Source organism: Larus michahellis, chromosome 7 (genome assembly GCF_964199755.1).
Source record: "Larus michahellis chromosome 7, bLarMic1.1, whole genome shotgun sequence".
NCBI lineage: Eukaryota > Metazoa > Chordata > Aves > Charadriiformes > Laridae > Larus > Larus michahellis.
In genome coordinates, this window is record NC_133902.1 from 1,381,498 (window position 1) to 1,395,250 (window position 13,753).

At 48.0% G+C, this 13,753-nt stretch overlaps 2 protein-coding genes across 3 annotated transcripts; one reads left to right on the top strand and one right to left on the bottom strand.

Annotated features, from left to right (window-relative positions):
• Positions 1 to 5,414: 5,414 nt before the first annotated feature.
• Positions 5,415 to 7,040, bottom strand: MIS12 (MIS12 kinetochore complex component). The gene has a single exon (XM_074594828.1). The coding sequence runs from the start codon at positions 6,828 to 6,830 to the stop codon at positions 6,198 to 6,200; it is 633 nt and encodes a 210-aa protein (XP_074450929.1). The 5' UTR covers positions 6,831 to 7,040; the 3' UTR covers positions 5,415 to 6,197.
• Positions 7,041 to 7,217: 177 nt separating this feature from the next.
• On the top strand, positions 7,218 to 13,217 carry DERL2 (derlin 2). Of its 2 annotated transcripts, XM_074596267.1 has the most exons (7): positions 7,218 to 7,359; positions 7,842 to 7,907; positions 8,212 to 8,285; positions 8,735 to 8,828; positions 9,434 to 9,629; positions 10,193 to 10,283; positions 12,255 to 13,217. In XM_074596267.1, exons 1-7 carry the CDS (start codon positions 7,267 to 7,269, stop codon positions 12,358 to 12,360), a joined length of 720 nt encoding a protein of 239 aa, XP_074452368.1. In that variant the 5' UTR covers positions 7,218 to 7,266; the 3' UTR covers positions 12,361 to 13,217. The 2 variants fall into 2 exon arrangements, 1 of the variants encoding a protein (XP_074452368.1); XR_012588538.1 differs by lacking the exons at positions 8,212 to 8,285; positions 8,735 to 8,828; positions 9,434 to 9,629 and having other exon boundaries at positions 7,224 to 7,359.
• Positions 13,218 to 13,753: the final 536 nt, after the last annotated feature.

Genomic DNA, 13,753 nt, shown 5'->3' on the forward strand with positions numbered 1-13,753 from the left:
AGGCTGCCCAGGGCAGTGGTGGAGTCGCCATCCCCGGGGGTGTTTAACAGACGGGCAGACGTGGTGCCGAGGGACGCGGTCCAGCGGTGGCTTTGGCAGTTGGGTTGATGGTTGGACTCAAAGACCTTGGGGGTCCCTTCCAACCCGGACGGTCCTATGGTTCTGAGCAGACGCGGCCCAGGCGTGGGAGCATCGGATTCGAAGCGTCTGGTTTTGGGGCATCGCTGCCCGGCGGGATCCACGCAGGGAAACAAGCTCCAAAGGCTCAATCTGGTCTCAACACTATTTCTCTAGTTTGTTTGCTTAGTTTATTTTTTAATTCTTTTTCCTCTTCAGGCTGAAATTAACTTTCCTACAATGATTTCCAACAAAAGATGGGAAGACACTTCTGCTGGGTCTGACATTAGATGCCGGAGCGCATCCTTGGGAGCTGCAGGTTTGGGTGCTGGTGAGCAGTCGCTGCCCGGACTTTGGGCACGGTCCGGCTACATGTGGGCGGTGGTTTTAAAGCAAAAGCCTGAGCCCATCCTTACAGCCAAGGTGGAGCCAAACCAACCTCTGGATCGCATTTTGTTGTTCCAAGTTTGGCCCTGGGAGCCCTGGCTGGCACCAAAATCTCGCTGCGGTGTTGGTAGGGGGGGTGTGGGGCCGGACGGACGGGGGAAGCAGCCAAAGCCGTGCCGGGCTGTGCGGGGGACGGGGCTTTCCCTGTCCCCAGCAAAGGGGCAGCGATCAGCCCTCAGGTGACACAGCCCCAACCGGGAGCATCCCCGTTATGAACTTCACCGTTATCGTTATCCGTGCTGCTCCCCACCACGCTGCGCCGCCGCCACCAGGCTTCCCTCCAGCAGAGGCTGTTTGATCCCGCTCCCCTTTCCTGTGGTTTAACTGGGGGGGGCGGGGGGGGAAATGTCATCTTACACATGAAAGTGAACCCTTTGCTGCCAAATGTTTCAAAGATTTTTTTATTCTTTTCTTCTCCTCGAGTAGGAAAAACCTGTTTACTGTGTTCTTTGATGAAGCGATTGCCGGGGAAGTCCAGCAAACACGGCCCGGAGCCGCCAGCACCGAGCCCCGACCGAGTTTCTCCGCTTGAGTAAATCAGTGTTTTGCCACTAACGGGATCTGAACGCCTATTTTCTGCGCCCCATTTATTTTAATGCCGGGGCTGGGGTGCAGCGGGGGCAGCACCAGGGCAGCTCTCCGTAAATCCCACCGAGGGCTTTCACCCCTCTCCGATTTTATGGGGTGTGATGAGCAAAGCCCTTGGGGAGAGCGGCCGCACGCTCCTGGCAGGACAACTTTCCCCCCTCGCTGCCCATCGAGCTCTATATTTTTGGGCAGAGGAGGTTCCTCAGGGCTGTTTCGGGAAGGGGGATGCTCTTGCTTAGTCTGAGCCAGACAAAATCCCTGTGAAAGAAAATTTTTTTGGCATAACAGGGTGGGTTTTTTTCCATCATTCTAATGGGATGGTGTCGCACGAGCATCTCCTGCCTGCCCTGCTGGTCCCTGCAGGGACGGGAGCCCCCAGCCACCGTGGGATTGATGGCGAGGGAGGGAGCTGACCCGCCGCCAGCTTGAGGTGAAGCAATTAAAGCCTCTGGCTGCCACCGGCGTTTCCTGCCTGTAATTAAAGCTTTTAATGAGGAGGCATATGGTAACCCTCCGGCCCAAGGCTGGCATTTTGCCAGGTGTTGGGGGGGGGTTTGTTAAACGGCTGCTACTTACACCATCATCAGCGTATGCGTGGAGGAGGGCTGCATCGCCTGGCCCCCGGGTGTTCAAAGTGACTGCGACTGCTGCCAAAAAAAAAAAAAAAGATATTCTTCATTTGATTTATCTTTTTTTCCCCTGGCATCGGGGGCTGCACCCCCGTGCGTTTGCAGGGCGCTCCGGGGACACCACTACCCTTGGGACGCGGTCCCGGATCCTTCCCCTGCACCCGACTCCATCCCAAATCCGGCGGCACGTCCTCCCCGTGGCTGCCAAGCGCTTTTTATTCCCTGGGGTGAGTTTTGCTGAAAACTTGTTATTTTGGGTAGTCGCAGCAGGGCTTGAAGAGATTCCCTGTCCCAACGGCGTTTCGGGCTGCTGGGATGAGCCTCGGGGCTCCCGCCTCTCTCCAGACCAGGGGTCCGTGTTATCCCGGTAAGAAAACCAGCGGCTTCACTCCCCTTCGACCTCAGCTCTGCTGCTGGGGCGGTTATTTGGCCAAGCGCACTACAGCAAGGCTGTTTTCCCCCTAAAAAAGGGTTTTGGTGACATTTTACACCAGCTGGTTATATTTTTTTATGTATGTTGGGTCTTATAAAGCACCTCGCTCCCAGCCCGGGGCTCTTCCAATCTTTCAGCTCCGCACAATCATTTAGAGACAATGAGAATTAGAAGCAACCACGTGGAATTTCTCCCTTCTCTTGAAAAGCCAGTCCCAGGTCCCTCTCCCGCAGCAGCTCGGTGCCATCCTGTACCTGTCCCGCTGTCCCCGACGGGACACGTGGCCGTGGCCATCGCTGCTCCAGGGCCCTGGCACCAGCCTCCACGAGGGACGGGAGCCCCTGGGGAGGGGGACGAGGGACAGGAGCCCCTGGGGGGCGGGATGAGGGTGGGCAGAGGCCGCTGAGGATGGAGCCGGGGTACCTCGAGCTGCTCACTGGTGCCTGGACCCCGAGGGGCCGGGAATGTCCCTCTGGCACCGTCGGAACCAGCAGCAGGTGAAGGTGGGAGGGAAACCCTTCGCTGGGGGCCGTCACGGCATCCTGAGGTTCCTCGGGGGGGTTGCCCGGGCTTGGGAGCTTCCCTGGGAATTAGGGATGTGGGCAGAGCGGGGCGGCTGCAGGCTAACGAGCCTTGCCTAACGAGCTTTGGCAAAGCGGGGTGACAAAGCCGGGTGGCACCTCCCAGGCCGGTGTCCCAAGGGTGGCGGGGGCCGACCAAAGGCATCTCCCACCCCGTTCTCCGGGGCATCAGGAAATAATTTATTTTAAAATATTTGTTTGTGGTGACTCGAATGATGGGCGCACGCGCAGCAGGACGACATTTTGGGGAGCAGGAGGGCGCAGGGCCGGTGCGGGGGTGTCCCTGCTGAGCCCGGCGCTCCCTGATTCCCGTTGGATGCCTGCACCCGGAGGGCTGGGTGCTTAATATCAAATTTACTTATTATAATATTTACCTATTTGACGTTACAGGGGATTTTGGCATCGCTACCTGCTGTGATTTCCGTGTATCGCTGTATCACGCTGCTAAAGCAATGCCCGGCGAATCCCAGTACAACCATCACGCCCAGTACCGGCGCTGCCAGCTCGCGGGGGGAGCACCGGAGGGGACCTCGGCGCCGCGCGGGCTGCCCAGGCGGGAGAGGAGAAAGCACAGGTCTGAGGGAAAATGAGCAAAAATAAGAATAAATCCTCTTTAAAGGGAAATAGAGCTTTAGGGTGTATAAACTCGGTACGCCCCAGGTTTCTGCAAAGCCGTGTGTGGTCTCCCACGGGGGGGTAATTCCTGAAGAAAAGTGTCTCCTGCTCATTAAGGGTGAAACTGCTTTATCTGAGGAGACAGTGGCAATTCTTGGTGCTGGGTATGGAGAGGCCGTGGAGAGCCTGTTCCCCGGTCTCCTGGTGCCCTCTGCCGCCGGTGTCCCCGGGCTGGCGGCTGCGGTGGCACCGCAGGGTCGGGGGGGGGACACACGGGGGGGCTCCTGCCCTGGGCTCCGTGATGGGGCTCCAGCGTTTCCCTTCGTTAGTGCTAATTGCGCTGTGACAGCGTCTTCAGTTTGATACCATCGCGTTGGCATCGGGCAAGGTGAGATCCTGTGGGTGTCACCCCTCTCCGCTAAACCTTCATTCACGGCCATTTCCTTCATGGTTTTATTGAAAATGTTCTTAAAAAGGACTTCCTTGTTTGCATCTCATAGGTAAGCGTTTTAAAAAAAATAGCATTATTATCTGTCACAAAATAATCATTCTTCAATATACTGCTACCACGTGGTACTGAAAAGTGCTGGATCTCCTGGTGAGGCTTTTTATTACTCTTTGGGAAGGATTATATGTGGCGACACCCTTTCCCGGGTATCCCACCCCCCGCAGTGAAAGACTTTTATTCTTTACTTTGCTTTTATGAACAAAAATGAAGAGGAGAAATTAGGTTACTGGATTTTAATAGAGGTTGGATTTAAGAAGGCGGCACCTCCAGAGGGGTCACGGCAAAGTTCCATTTTTTCTTCCCAGACCTGCTCTTCTCCGTATGTCGTTATCTCAAACGAACAGCTTCATCACCAGCCCCCAGCATTTAACGGGGGCTGAGGAGAAGCCCCAACAAGGAGCTGCGTAACACGTCTCCTGCCGAGAGCCGCCACGAGCTGCGAACGGCTGCCTTGCCTCGTCATACTGATGATTTAGTCACTTATCTCTAATACATATTTATATCATTGATTTCTAATACAAGGTACCAATAACTCTGGGGACTTCGGTATTGTGACAGTACGAGATTTGGACAGACGACGTGCTGATCTGTGCCCTGGAGAACAGGCAGCGATCGATTGTTTCGTCCCCCTTTGTCAAACTCTTGCTTGTAATTCTCTTGTGGAACCTTTCAAGTTATCACCTTTGTTTCTTAGTTTTTTTCTTTTCAAATGCTATTCTTTACAATTTAGCATTAAACGAAACAGTATCTACACCTTTGCGTTCAATTTAGACTCGTGGCTGCTTGATTTCTGCAACAAAACTGACGGTAATGGTGTAAAATAAAGGCAAATTTTTTCAGTAAGATTATCTACAGCAGACACTGGATTAATCAAATTTTTCTACTCTTCAAACTTCACGTTCCAGAATACCAGATAACTTTTAAGTTGCTAAGTTGTTTTCTAAAGAAGCAAGTTGTTAATTTTTACCCGATTCCCTATTTTTTCCTCCTCTGAGCTCTGTCCTCCACCCCGACTAAGCTCCCTACAGCAGAGGAGTTCGGGAGCGGCCCCTGAGTCTCACAGGTCTCCAGGCGCGCATCGAGGCAACGTATGGCTAAAGACACTGGTCTTACCGAGCTGATCCTGTATGAAGCCTTCAAAAATCAGGAAAGAAAGAACTGCAAAATGCATTTTATGATTTTGATACTTTTTTTTTATTGCAGTAACTTCTAAATTACTCACAAGCTTGACGTCTTTCAGACCTCTATGCTAGTAAAAAGTAGAAATTGGTATCGATATTTCAGGATACAGCTGTACAGGAGATTCCAAACCCGCTGAGGCCAACAGAAGAATGCACACAGACTGTGACGTACTTTGAATCGAGTACAGATAGAATAAGCTTAATTAAGTGATTTCAAAGAACTCGAGCACATCAGTCTTCTCAATACTTGTACAGGAAAATCTGATTAAATATGAATAAAATGAACTTTGCTATTCAGTAGAGAAAGGATGCTGGACAATACAAACAAACAATATCTACCTAAAGCAAAATAAGGTGAAGAAGGACAAAGTGACTGAGTTGCTTATTTCCTCCAGTGGCTTCTGTATCTCTGGTCCGTGGAGCAGCTGTCCTGGCTTCAAGGAAACACAAACTGCCTCTTCGCAAACGTCTGGGGAGTGGCGAGTAACCCTGAAATTTCAGAAGTGGGACTGAAACTCAGTATTGATGCAAATAGATCTATTTCTCATCAGAACCTTGACAACAGCGACGCTGTCACACCCTTCTCTTAAGGAATTCCTAGCTGTTGGCTTTTAAAACACAGCAAAGGGCACCTCAGCCCTAACAAGACACTGCTGGTACAAATCCGCTCCTTCGGGAAACTGGTACAACGTCCCCACATCCTCACTGCCAAAAACATCGACTCTGAACTGGTATCAGTCTAGAAACTCACTTAGATGTTCTTAGAGGTGGATTATTTCTTTTTAAATAATCGAAATAAGCAAATGCTATGCCGTGTTCAAAGTTAATGCTCGTAAGGCCAGGTTCTCCACCCCAAAATTTATTCCAAATCACCACTTTCAGAGTTACATTTCACAGAAAAACAAGGCTTTTTTCATCTCCCTGCGTCCCTAGGGAGGAGCTAAATAGGTGCAAACTGACACAGTTCAACAGCTTTTAGTCCAGATCTTGGCAGGATTGGAGGCGTAAGGGATTAGGAGAGGCACTTCTGGAAAGATAAGCCCCTATCATTTTAAGCAAACTGTCTAAATTATTTTTGTTGCCTTTTCAGCATTTCCATTATAATAACTGATCATGCTTCTTAATTCTTTTGCTTTTCTTTTCAACATCTTTCAGCACATCCTGCAGTTTCTTAGAGTTCTGCGTCAAAAATGCAAAGCTTTCTTTGAAGTTGCTGGTCCCGTGCTCCCTACAGATATTGTCAAGCCCATCAAACCACTGCAAAATCTTCTCAAGCTCAGCCCGAACAGCCTTCTGTTCTTCCAGCTCCGCTTGCAGCGCCTGCCCAGCGGAGGCCTCGGCCCTGTACTGCTGCTGCAGCTGCTGGATCTCGTCCTGAAGCGCCTGGAACTGTTCTTTGGTGTAGGGGTATTGCTCGTGGACCTTGTCCTCGGGAAGGAGCACGTTCTCAGGGATGTTTAACACCAGCTGCAGAAGCACTTCTTCCATTTTACTGAAGAGCTTGTCAAAGTGCTCCTTCATGAAGAGAAGGAATTTCTCCGTGCTTTTCCGGATTTGGCAGGGGCTGATTTTACAGCCGGGGAACCCGTCCAGCTTCTTCAGGATGACGCTCTCCACCACCAGCATCATTTCGAAGAGGTAGTCCTGGAAGGCGATGTAGACGCGCAGCATGCACGTCTGGGGGGTGAAGCCGAAGAACTGCGCTTCGTAGGCCATGGGGTTGACCGACATGGCGGCAGACAACGGCCGGTGAGGGGAGGAGAGGGAACGGCAGGCCCCAGGGGGCGGGAGAGCCGAGCCCGGGGCTGAGGGGAAGCCGGCTCCCACAGGAGGCCCAGCGCAGCCGCAGCCTCCCCCGCTGTTACCCGTCGCACTGGGGCCGCTCCTGCCGCGCCGGTGCCGGTGCCGAGCCGCCCCGCCGCCGCTCCGCTCCTCCGCCGCTTCCCGCCTCGTTCGAACTCCCTCAGGAGGGCAGCCCCGCCGCCAGCCAATGAGCGGCCGCGAGGATCAACGCGGCGCCCAATCACCAAGCGCGCCAGCCCACGGGGGGCGGGGAAAAGGAGGAGCCGGCGCCAATTGGCTCCGGCGGCAGTTGGCGGTGCGCGCAGGCGCAGACGCGCGGCGGAAGGGGAAGCGGAAGCGGAAGCGGCGCGGGGGGGGCGGTAAGATGGCGTACCAGACCTTCCGGCAGGAGTACCTGCAGGTGCCGCCCGTGACGCGGGCCTACACCACGGCCTGCGTCCTTACCACCGCCGCCGTGGTGAGTGGAGCCGCCCTGGGCCCGCCGGCCGGCCTCTCGCCGGCCCCGCTGAAGGCCCGGCCCATAGGTGGTGGGGCCGGCCCCGGGTGGCCTCCCGCCCACTGGCAGAGCCGCCGAAGGGTGCCCGGGAAGGGGGCTGTGTGAGGGTCGTTGGAGCCGTGCCGGCGGGCTGGGGAGAGGCGAGCGGTTGGGAGCCGCGGGAGGGGGTTACCTGGGTCTGCCCCCCCGCGCCAGGGCCGGGTCTCTTCCCCTCAGGGGTTTCGGAGTGGTTTTGAGACCGGGAGAGGAGCAAATCCCAAATAAATAATAACAACCTGAGGGGGGCTGAAGGGGTTATCGGGGCTGGGTTTTGCTGGAAAGCACCGTTTGCAGACTGGGAGTTTGTTGGGCTCTTTTTGCACAGAGAAGGGGGCTTACTTATTTGGGTGCGTGTAGCTTCTTCTTGGTGTATTGATTCCATCTAATGTTTTCTTCTTTTTCAGCAATTAGAACTAATCACGCCCTTTCAGCTGTATTTCAACCCTGAATTAATATTTAAACACTTTCAAGTAAGTGTTTTCTAAAGTATGGGAGGTCTTTAAGTAAACTGTTGTGTTTGGAAGTGCTTGTCCTCTCAAAATTGAGTGTTGCAAATGACGATGATACTGGAGTTATATCTTGGAAAAGCTAATGAATCTAGAGATCACTGTATCTTAGCATAGGTCTTGGATTCATTGACTGTAAAGAACAGTAAAGTTACCTTGTTACTTGTGCCTGTAAAGGTACATAAAGTTATGTTGTTACTTGCTTTTCTATATAGACAACAAAAATAAGTTCTCATCTTTAAAATCCATGTATTTGTCTTATTTCCAGGTATGGAGGTTAATCACAAACTACTTATTCTTTGGACCGGTTGGCTTTAATTTTTTATTTAACATGATCTTTTTGTATCCTTCATCAAGTTTGTTTTCTTTCCTTGGAAAGCAGAGCTCCAGAGTGCAGGCATGTTGCTATACATGCATGTAGGCAAAGGTTCAGCTCTGCTCCACCGTGAAGTTCCTGGGAGTTTAACGATGCCGACTTCACTGGGGGTGTGAATGGACATCAACAGGATCTCCTTCATAAGTTGTCAAGAATTTTGCTATTTATTTTTGTGGTGTTAAGATTTCATTGTACCAGCCTGATCTGTCAGGTTGCTTCTGACATACAGGAGAAAATTCCAAGTAGCTTTTTTCTCCTGGGTCTGCCCTCGCTGCTGAGGTGTCCGGAAAGAGACAATTGGTGAAGTAAATTGATATAAAACTTACATCTAAGCTCATGTGTAATTGAATCTTTTTTCACTTGGCTCTCTCTCTAAACTAATGTGCAATCAAATTTTCCTGACCTGCGTCTTCAGATATCGTTACTGCCGAATGCTTGAAGAAGGCTCTTTTCGAGGTCGGACGGCAGATTTTGTATTTATGTTCCTTTTTGGAGGACTTTTAATGACTGTATCCTTTTTTTTTTATTTCAAACTGCTTCAGTAAAGCTAAAGATATGTGAATGAGAACTGTAACCGTGATGTTACTTTCATTTTAATTCTTAGATTAAAATATATTTTGTTCGTAGTATGAGGGATAACAGTATTTCACAGAATCATAGGGTTGGAAGGGCTCTCTGGAGATCATCTAGTCCGACCGCCCTGCCAGAGCATTTGTTAAAGTAGTTTTGAATGCTTTGTGACTGTTGCTGTTAAATGCTGGACTGATCTTTCAGGCTTCTTACTGTTTGACAGGATTATGGAAATGAGATTATCAGATACGAGGGGACTGCTCAGGTGTGTAATCATGCTCAGGTTGTCTAAGAGGAGTGCTGGTGCTTCAGTGGTTTCACGCTAAATTGTACTTTAAAGAGATTATTCGTGTTGTGGGTACCCTAAATCCTGCTCTAGGTGTTGAATTGGATTGACAGTAGGTTTGGTGTACGTGAACCTGGGAAAATAGAGTTAGCGGTTGTATGGAAAACATAGGATTACAGGTTAAGGCGTGAAATTCTTCTCATGCTTGACCTCACAACAGTTCCTTGGTGAACTGTTTTCTTTAACTACCTATCACAGGTTTTTGGCCTGTTTGTGAACTTGGTTTTCTTGGGTCAGGCATTCACAATAATGCTCGTGTACGTATGGAGCCGCAGGAATCCCTATGTTCGTATGAACTTTTTTGGTCTTCTCATCTTTCAAGCCCCATTTCTACCTTGGGTATTGATGGGCTTTTCACTACTCCTGGGAAACTCCATCATTGTGGATCTCCTGGGTAAGGAATTGCAAGAATCACAAGGATTTGTTCCTGCTAGTGTTTTATATGAAACAAAAAATGTGGAAAAACCAAAGTGCTACGTGCCTCTTACTTAGTCTTAGTCTGGTATAATGGTGCTATGTTTATACCAGGCTTTTCTTGCTTTCTAAACACTGTAGTGTATTTTGTACTGTAACAAGGATGGAAAGGTGATGCTTTGGCTTTTTATTGATTTGGATCAGCCCAGGTACATAATCTGATTGTGAGCATCAGACTATTGAAGTAAAATAGCTTATATTGCTATTTTTATCAATGCTAATAAAGCCATAGCATCAGTATGTTTCATAATGACAAGCAGTTTTCCTTGTATTAATGTCTTGTAGTGTAAGTTAAGCTTTTTCATTGTATGTCAATGTGCTTCGTTGTTTTTTGTATTTCTTATCATATTTTCTGTGAAAGAGTCAATGTGTGGTTTTGTGGTTGGTTTTTTTTTTTTCCCCTGGAAACTCTAGTGAAGCATTTGAAAGTTGTAAAGGAGAAGTATTGAAAAATCACCATTTTGACTTTTCTTTATATACTAGGCATTGCAGTGGGGCATATATATTTTTTCTTAGAGGATGTCTTTCCCAATCAGCCTGGTGGAAGAAGGCTTCTGAGAACACCATCTGTCCTGTAAGTCTTGGTGTCTGATTTGGAACGGATGTAGAAAAAGTGCATGCATGGAAAACCGCTTATAATTCTGTCACATCAAATTAGAAAGTTTGAGGCGGAATTGTGATGTGTCTGTACTTGCTCTTTTACTTAACTCATGTGTTGCCAAAGAAAGGAGGGAGGTCCTAGAGATGTGTAAGTGGGAACTAACTTCTTGCAGAGAAGGGCTAAAGGGGTCTTGGAACTTGATTTCTTTGGTAACACTTTTTAGTCTTTGCTAACTGAGATTTGCCTGTTGGTGGCACCAAAGATGCATGTCTCTTATTGAGGTGTGAGGAATAAGAAGAGTCCTGCTGTGTACTAAGAGAGTGACTGAGGTTTTAAATATAGCTAGTATTTTTTTCATCTGTAAATCATTCTCTATTTCACAACTTTGGCAAAAGATTTCAGTGTTTGTGCTACCGAGTGGTGCCATTCCTACTCAGTTCCCTCGTGCCTAGAGGGCTCTGATCGTCTGTACTGCTGTACAGCAGCCTCGGGGAGAGCAGCTTGCTTAAACCATAGGGCACTTGAAACACTGAAAGCTGAGCTCTGTGAGACTCTTGTAATTGTCTAGAGCTGAAATTATTCTCTTTTTTGTTTGAACTGGCCTCCAGAAGCCCGGGTAATTAAAATGTCACATTCAGACCTGTGCACAGTTTAACTGCTGGGTCATTCCTGTTTGATTGGACAAGTGCACTTACACTGATGGTTTATTTTTGTTTGGTACAGGCTTTATCTTCAGCAAGTAATTGTACCAAGCGATGGCTGCAGGAATGGCTGTCCCAGAGCAGCTGTGCTGGGCAGTTTTGTAGGCCTGCACTGATCTAACTTGGCCTTAGCAGCTGAAGGCTGTTTCTGGTGAGGGCTACCTTCATATAAATGCACTTCTAGACTAACCAGGTGCCCAGCTACACATATGCAATAAGGCTATATTTGAGATCTCCCATTTTCCCAGAGGGTACGTGCACCCAGCTCCGTGCAGGAGGAATCCTAAGGCTGTTGGAGCAGTGCGTGCTGTCTCAGTAACTCTCTTCCTCTGTGGAAGAAGTGTCAGCCTGTCTTCAGGCTGCCATTTAAACGCTTTTATGTGTCTGTGTTCAGAAGGCTGCTTATGATTCATGTCTGGGTCTAGAAGTGTGGATTTATTTTTTTTTTTTTCCCAGATGCTTTAATTTTCTGTGATGTCTTAGCTGTAATCCTGTAATATCCCTGGTATTTTCTTTTTTCCTGTTCTGAAAACTTCTCTGAAAGTCAGGCCTGTCACTCTGAGTGAAGAGAAATAATCCCTTTAGCTCTTCTAAGAACCATCTCGTCAAACACGCTTTACTTTTAAGACATTTTGGGTATAATGATTGCTTGTGTGCAGACAGTGATTTTGTTTGTTTGTTTATTTCAAAGAATCTACTACACTTTTGTTTCTGGATAAACCAATCTATGGAGAGAGAATCTCTAAAACTAGTTTGAGTAGGTTGAACTACTAGATTAAGCATGATTTTTGTAATAAATAGGAAACCTAAGACTCTAATGTCCCAAATGCAGACTCTTCTGTGGATTTCAGGTCTGCCTGTGAGACTGAGATAATACTGCCTGTATTTGACTCTTATTTTGTCCCCTTCTCAAGATTTGAAGAGCTCTTCAATATCCCATGCGTGTTTTGCTCCCTTACCCTGGCCTGGGAGGACATGCTAGCTGTATGAAATTCTGCCTTATGCTGGAGGTGGAATTTTAACTTTCAGCTGAATCTTGTCAGTCTCGGTTGATTCTAGATAATTCTAGACCACCTTCTAGATGGCTTCTAATTATACCCGTGTGTGACTTGGGTGTCAATCACCGATGCTTTGGCAGGCTGTTTCTGAGGGAGGACGCTGTACCTGTGCGGAATATGAGCAGTCTTGGTCTTATTGTGAAACTTGTATTCTAAAGAGAAAAAAACAAACTTCTGTTTTCCAGGAAAGCAATATTTGATACACCAGAAGATGATCCTAATTACAATCCCTTGCCAGAAGAGCGACCGGGAGGATTTGCGTGGGGAGAAGGTCAGCGTCTTGGAGGCTAATAAGTGTCTGTGCCAAAACCCAGCGACAACTGGGAGAGACTGACCTGAATAAAGTTCCATACTGGGGATTCTCTCATTCCCCATCGCAGAAAGGACACTTTTTGACGGCTCTATGGTTTTGAATACAAGCACTTTATGAAATGGCAGTCTAATCCAAGACACTTCCAGGCTACCAGTATCTTTCCCAGTCAGGGAATTTATTGTGCTGGTAATGAAAGTACTAATCCAGTGGAGCCAAAAAACTGAAACTGGAAACGATTTCTTGTCAACTTCAGTTAACAAGACTATGAGTACTTGTTTAAAGTGATTTATAAAGCATTTTTTCAAGTTATTTGATACAGGAAACTATATGGGAAACTTCACAGGGGACAAAACCAACTTTTGGGGTTTTAACTCAATTTTTTATTCTTGGATGAAACAGCTACAAGATGGTTGAAAGCGTAAGTCCCTATTTCAATGGCAAAAGATATTTTTTTTTTTTTTTTTTAATCTGAGATGGTATTGTCTCCAGTCTTGTTTGAACTGTAAGAAATAGAACATGCAGCGTAATAGAGACTTTTCATTTTGCCACTTGGGTTTCTGGAATGTGCCTTGGTGTGAATACACTTGCAGGCTGAGACTACGTTTCGATGGCTTTTTCCCCAAAGACACTGTGTTCAGCTGGACAGGCGTGAGTCTTACTGGTTTATTTAAATAAGTAGTTCTACAAAATCCAACACCCCCCCCCCACATGCACACTTCTAACGGTTATTACATGACTTGGAGCACTAGGGAAGAAAACTTGTCTGGAGTCAGAACTGCTCACATATCTCAGATGATGAGTTGAATAAAATGTCTTGTGGATCCTTTTTTGTTAATCTTTTGTATAATTCTGCAGTCTTAAGGCAGTTGGTGAAAAGGCAAAGGTTGGAAAAAGCAAGCCCCTGAAGAGACAGCATTAATGAAAGCCTTTCCCGCAAGTGTGTCTCAGAACTGCTGGGAAACGGGATTGTCCGCTCAAGATGTTAAATTTGTGGTCTGTGGATGACGTTTGTTGCGGGAGGGCTGTGTCCAACACAGGTCAGTGACACTGAGTGGGATTTAGCTTGAAGTTATGTTGGTTACAAATGTCCGTATGAGGAATTCAGAGCACAGTTCAGCTCATCGCATTCAGTCACTCCTAAGATGCCACGGACTGTAATGAGTAGCCCTTTATTGATTATATCATGATAGACAAAACCAGATATTGTTGAAACTGCATCTTTCTCCCAAATCTGGGAGGACAGGCTCACCCTTGACACACACGTCATCATCTTGTTTAGTCTCAGATTTTGCTGTTCTTAAAAGCGCTACTGGTTTTTAACTTGTTTATAGTCCAGGAGATGAATGTGTTTGGATCCCGTGGGGAAATGCT

Excerpts from the sequence above, each read along its gene's own strand:
- MIS12 (XM_074594828.1), bottom strand. The coding sequence starts at position 6,830 with ATGTCGGTCAACCCCATGGCCTACGAAGCGCAGTTCTTCGGCTTCACC.
- DERL2 (XM_074596267.1), top strand. The coding sequence starts at position 7,267 with ATGGCGTACCAGACCTTCCGGCAGGAGTACCTGCAGGTGCCGCCCGTG. Across the intron at positions 7,360-7,841 it reads TCCTTACCACCGCCGCCGTG|CAATTAGAACTAATCACGCC; the intron begins GTGAGTGGAGCC and ends CTTCTTTTTCAG. Across the intron at positions 7,908-8,211 it reads TAATATTTAAACACTTTCAA|GTATGGAGGTTAATCACAAA; the intron begins GTAAGTGTTTTC and ends TCTTATTTCCAG.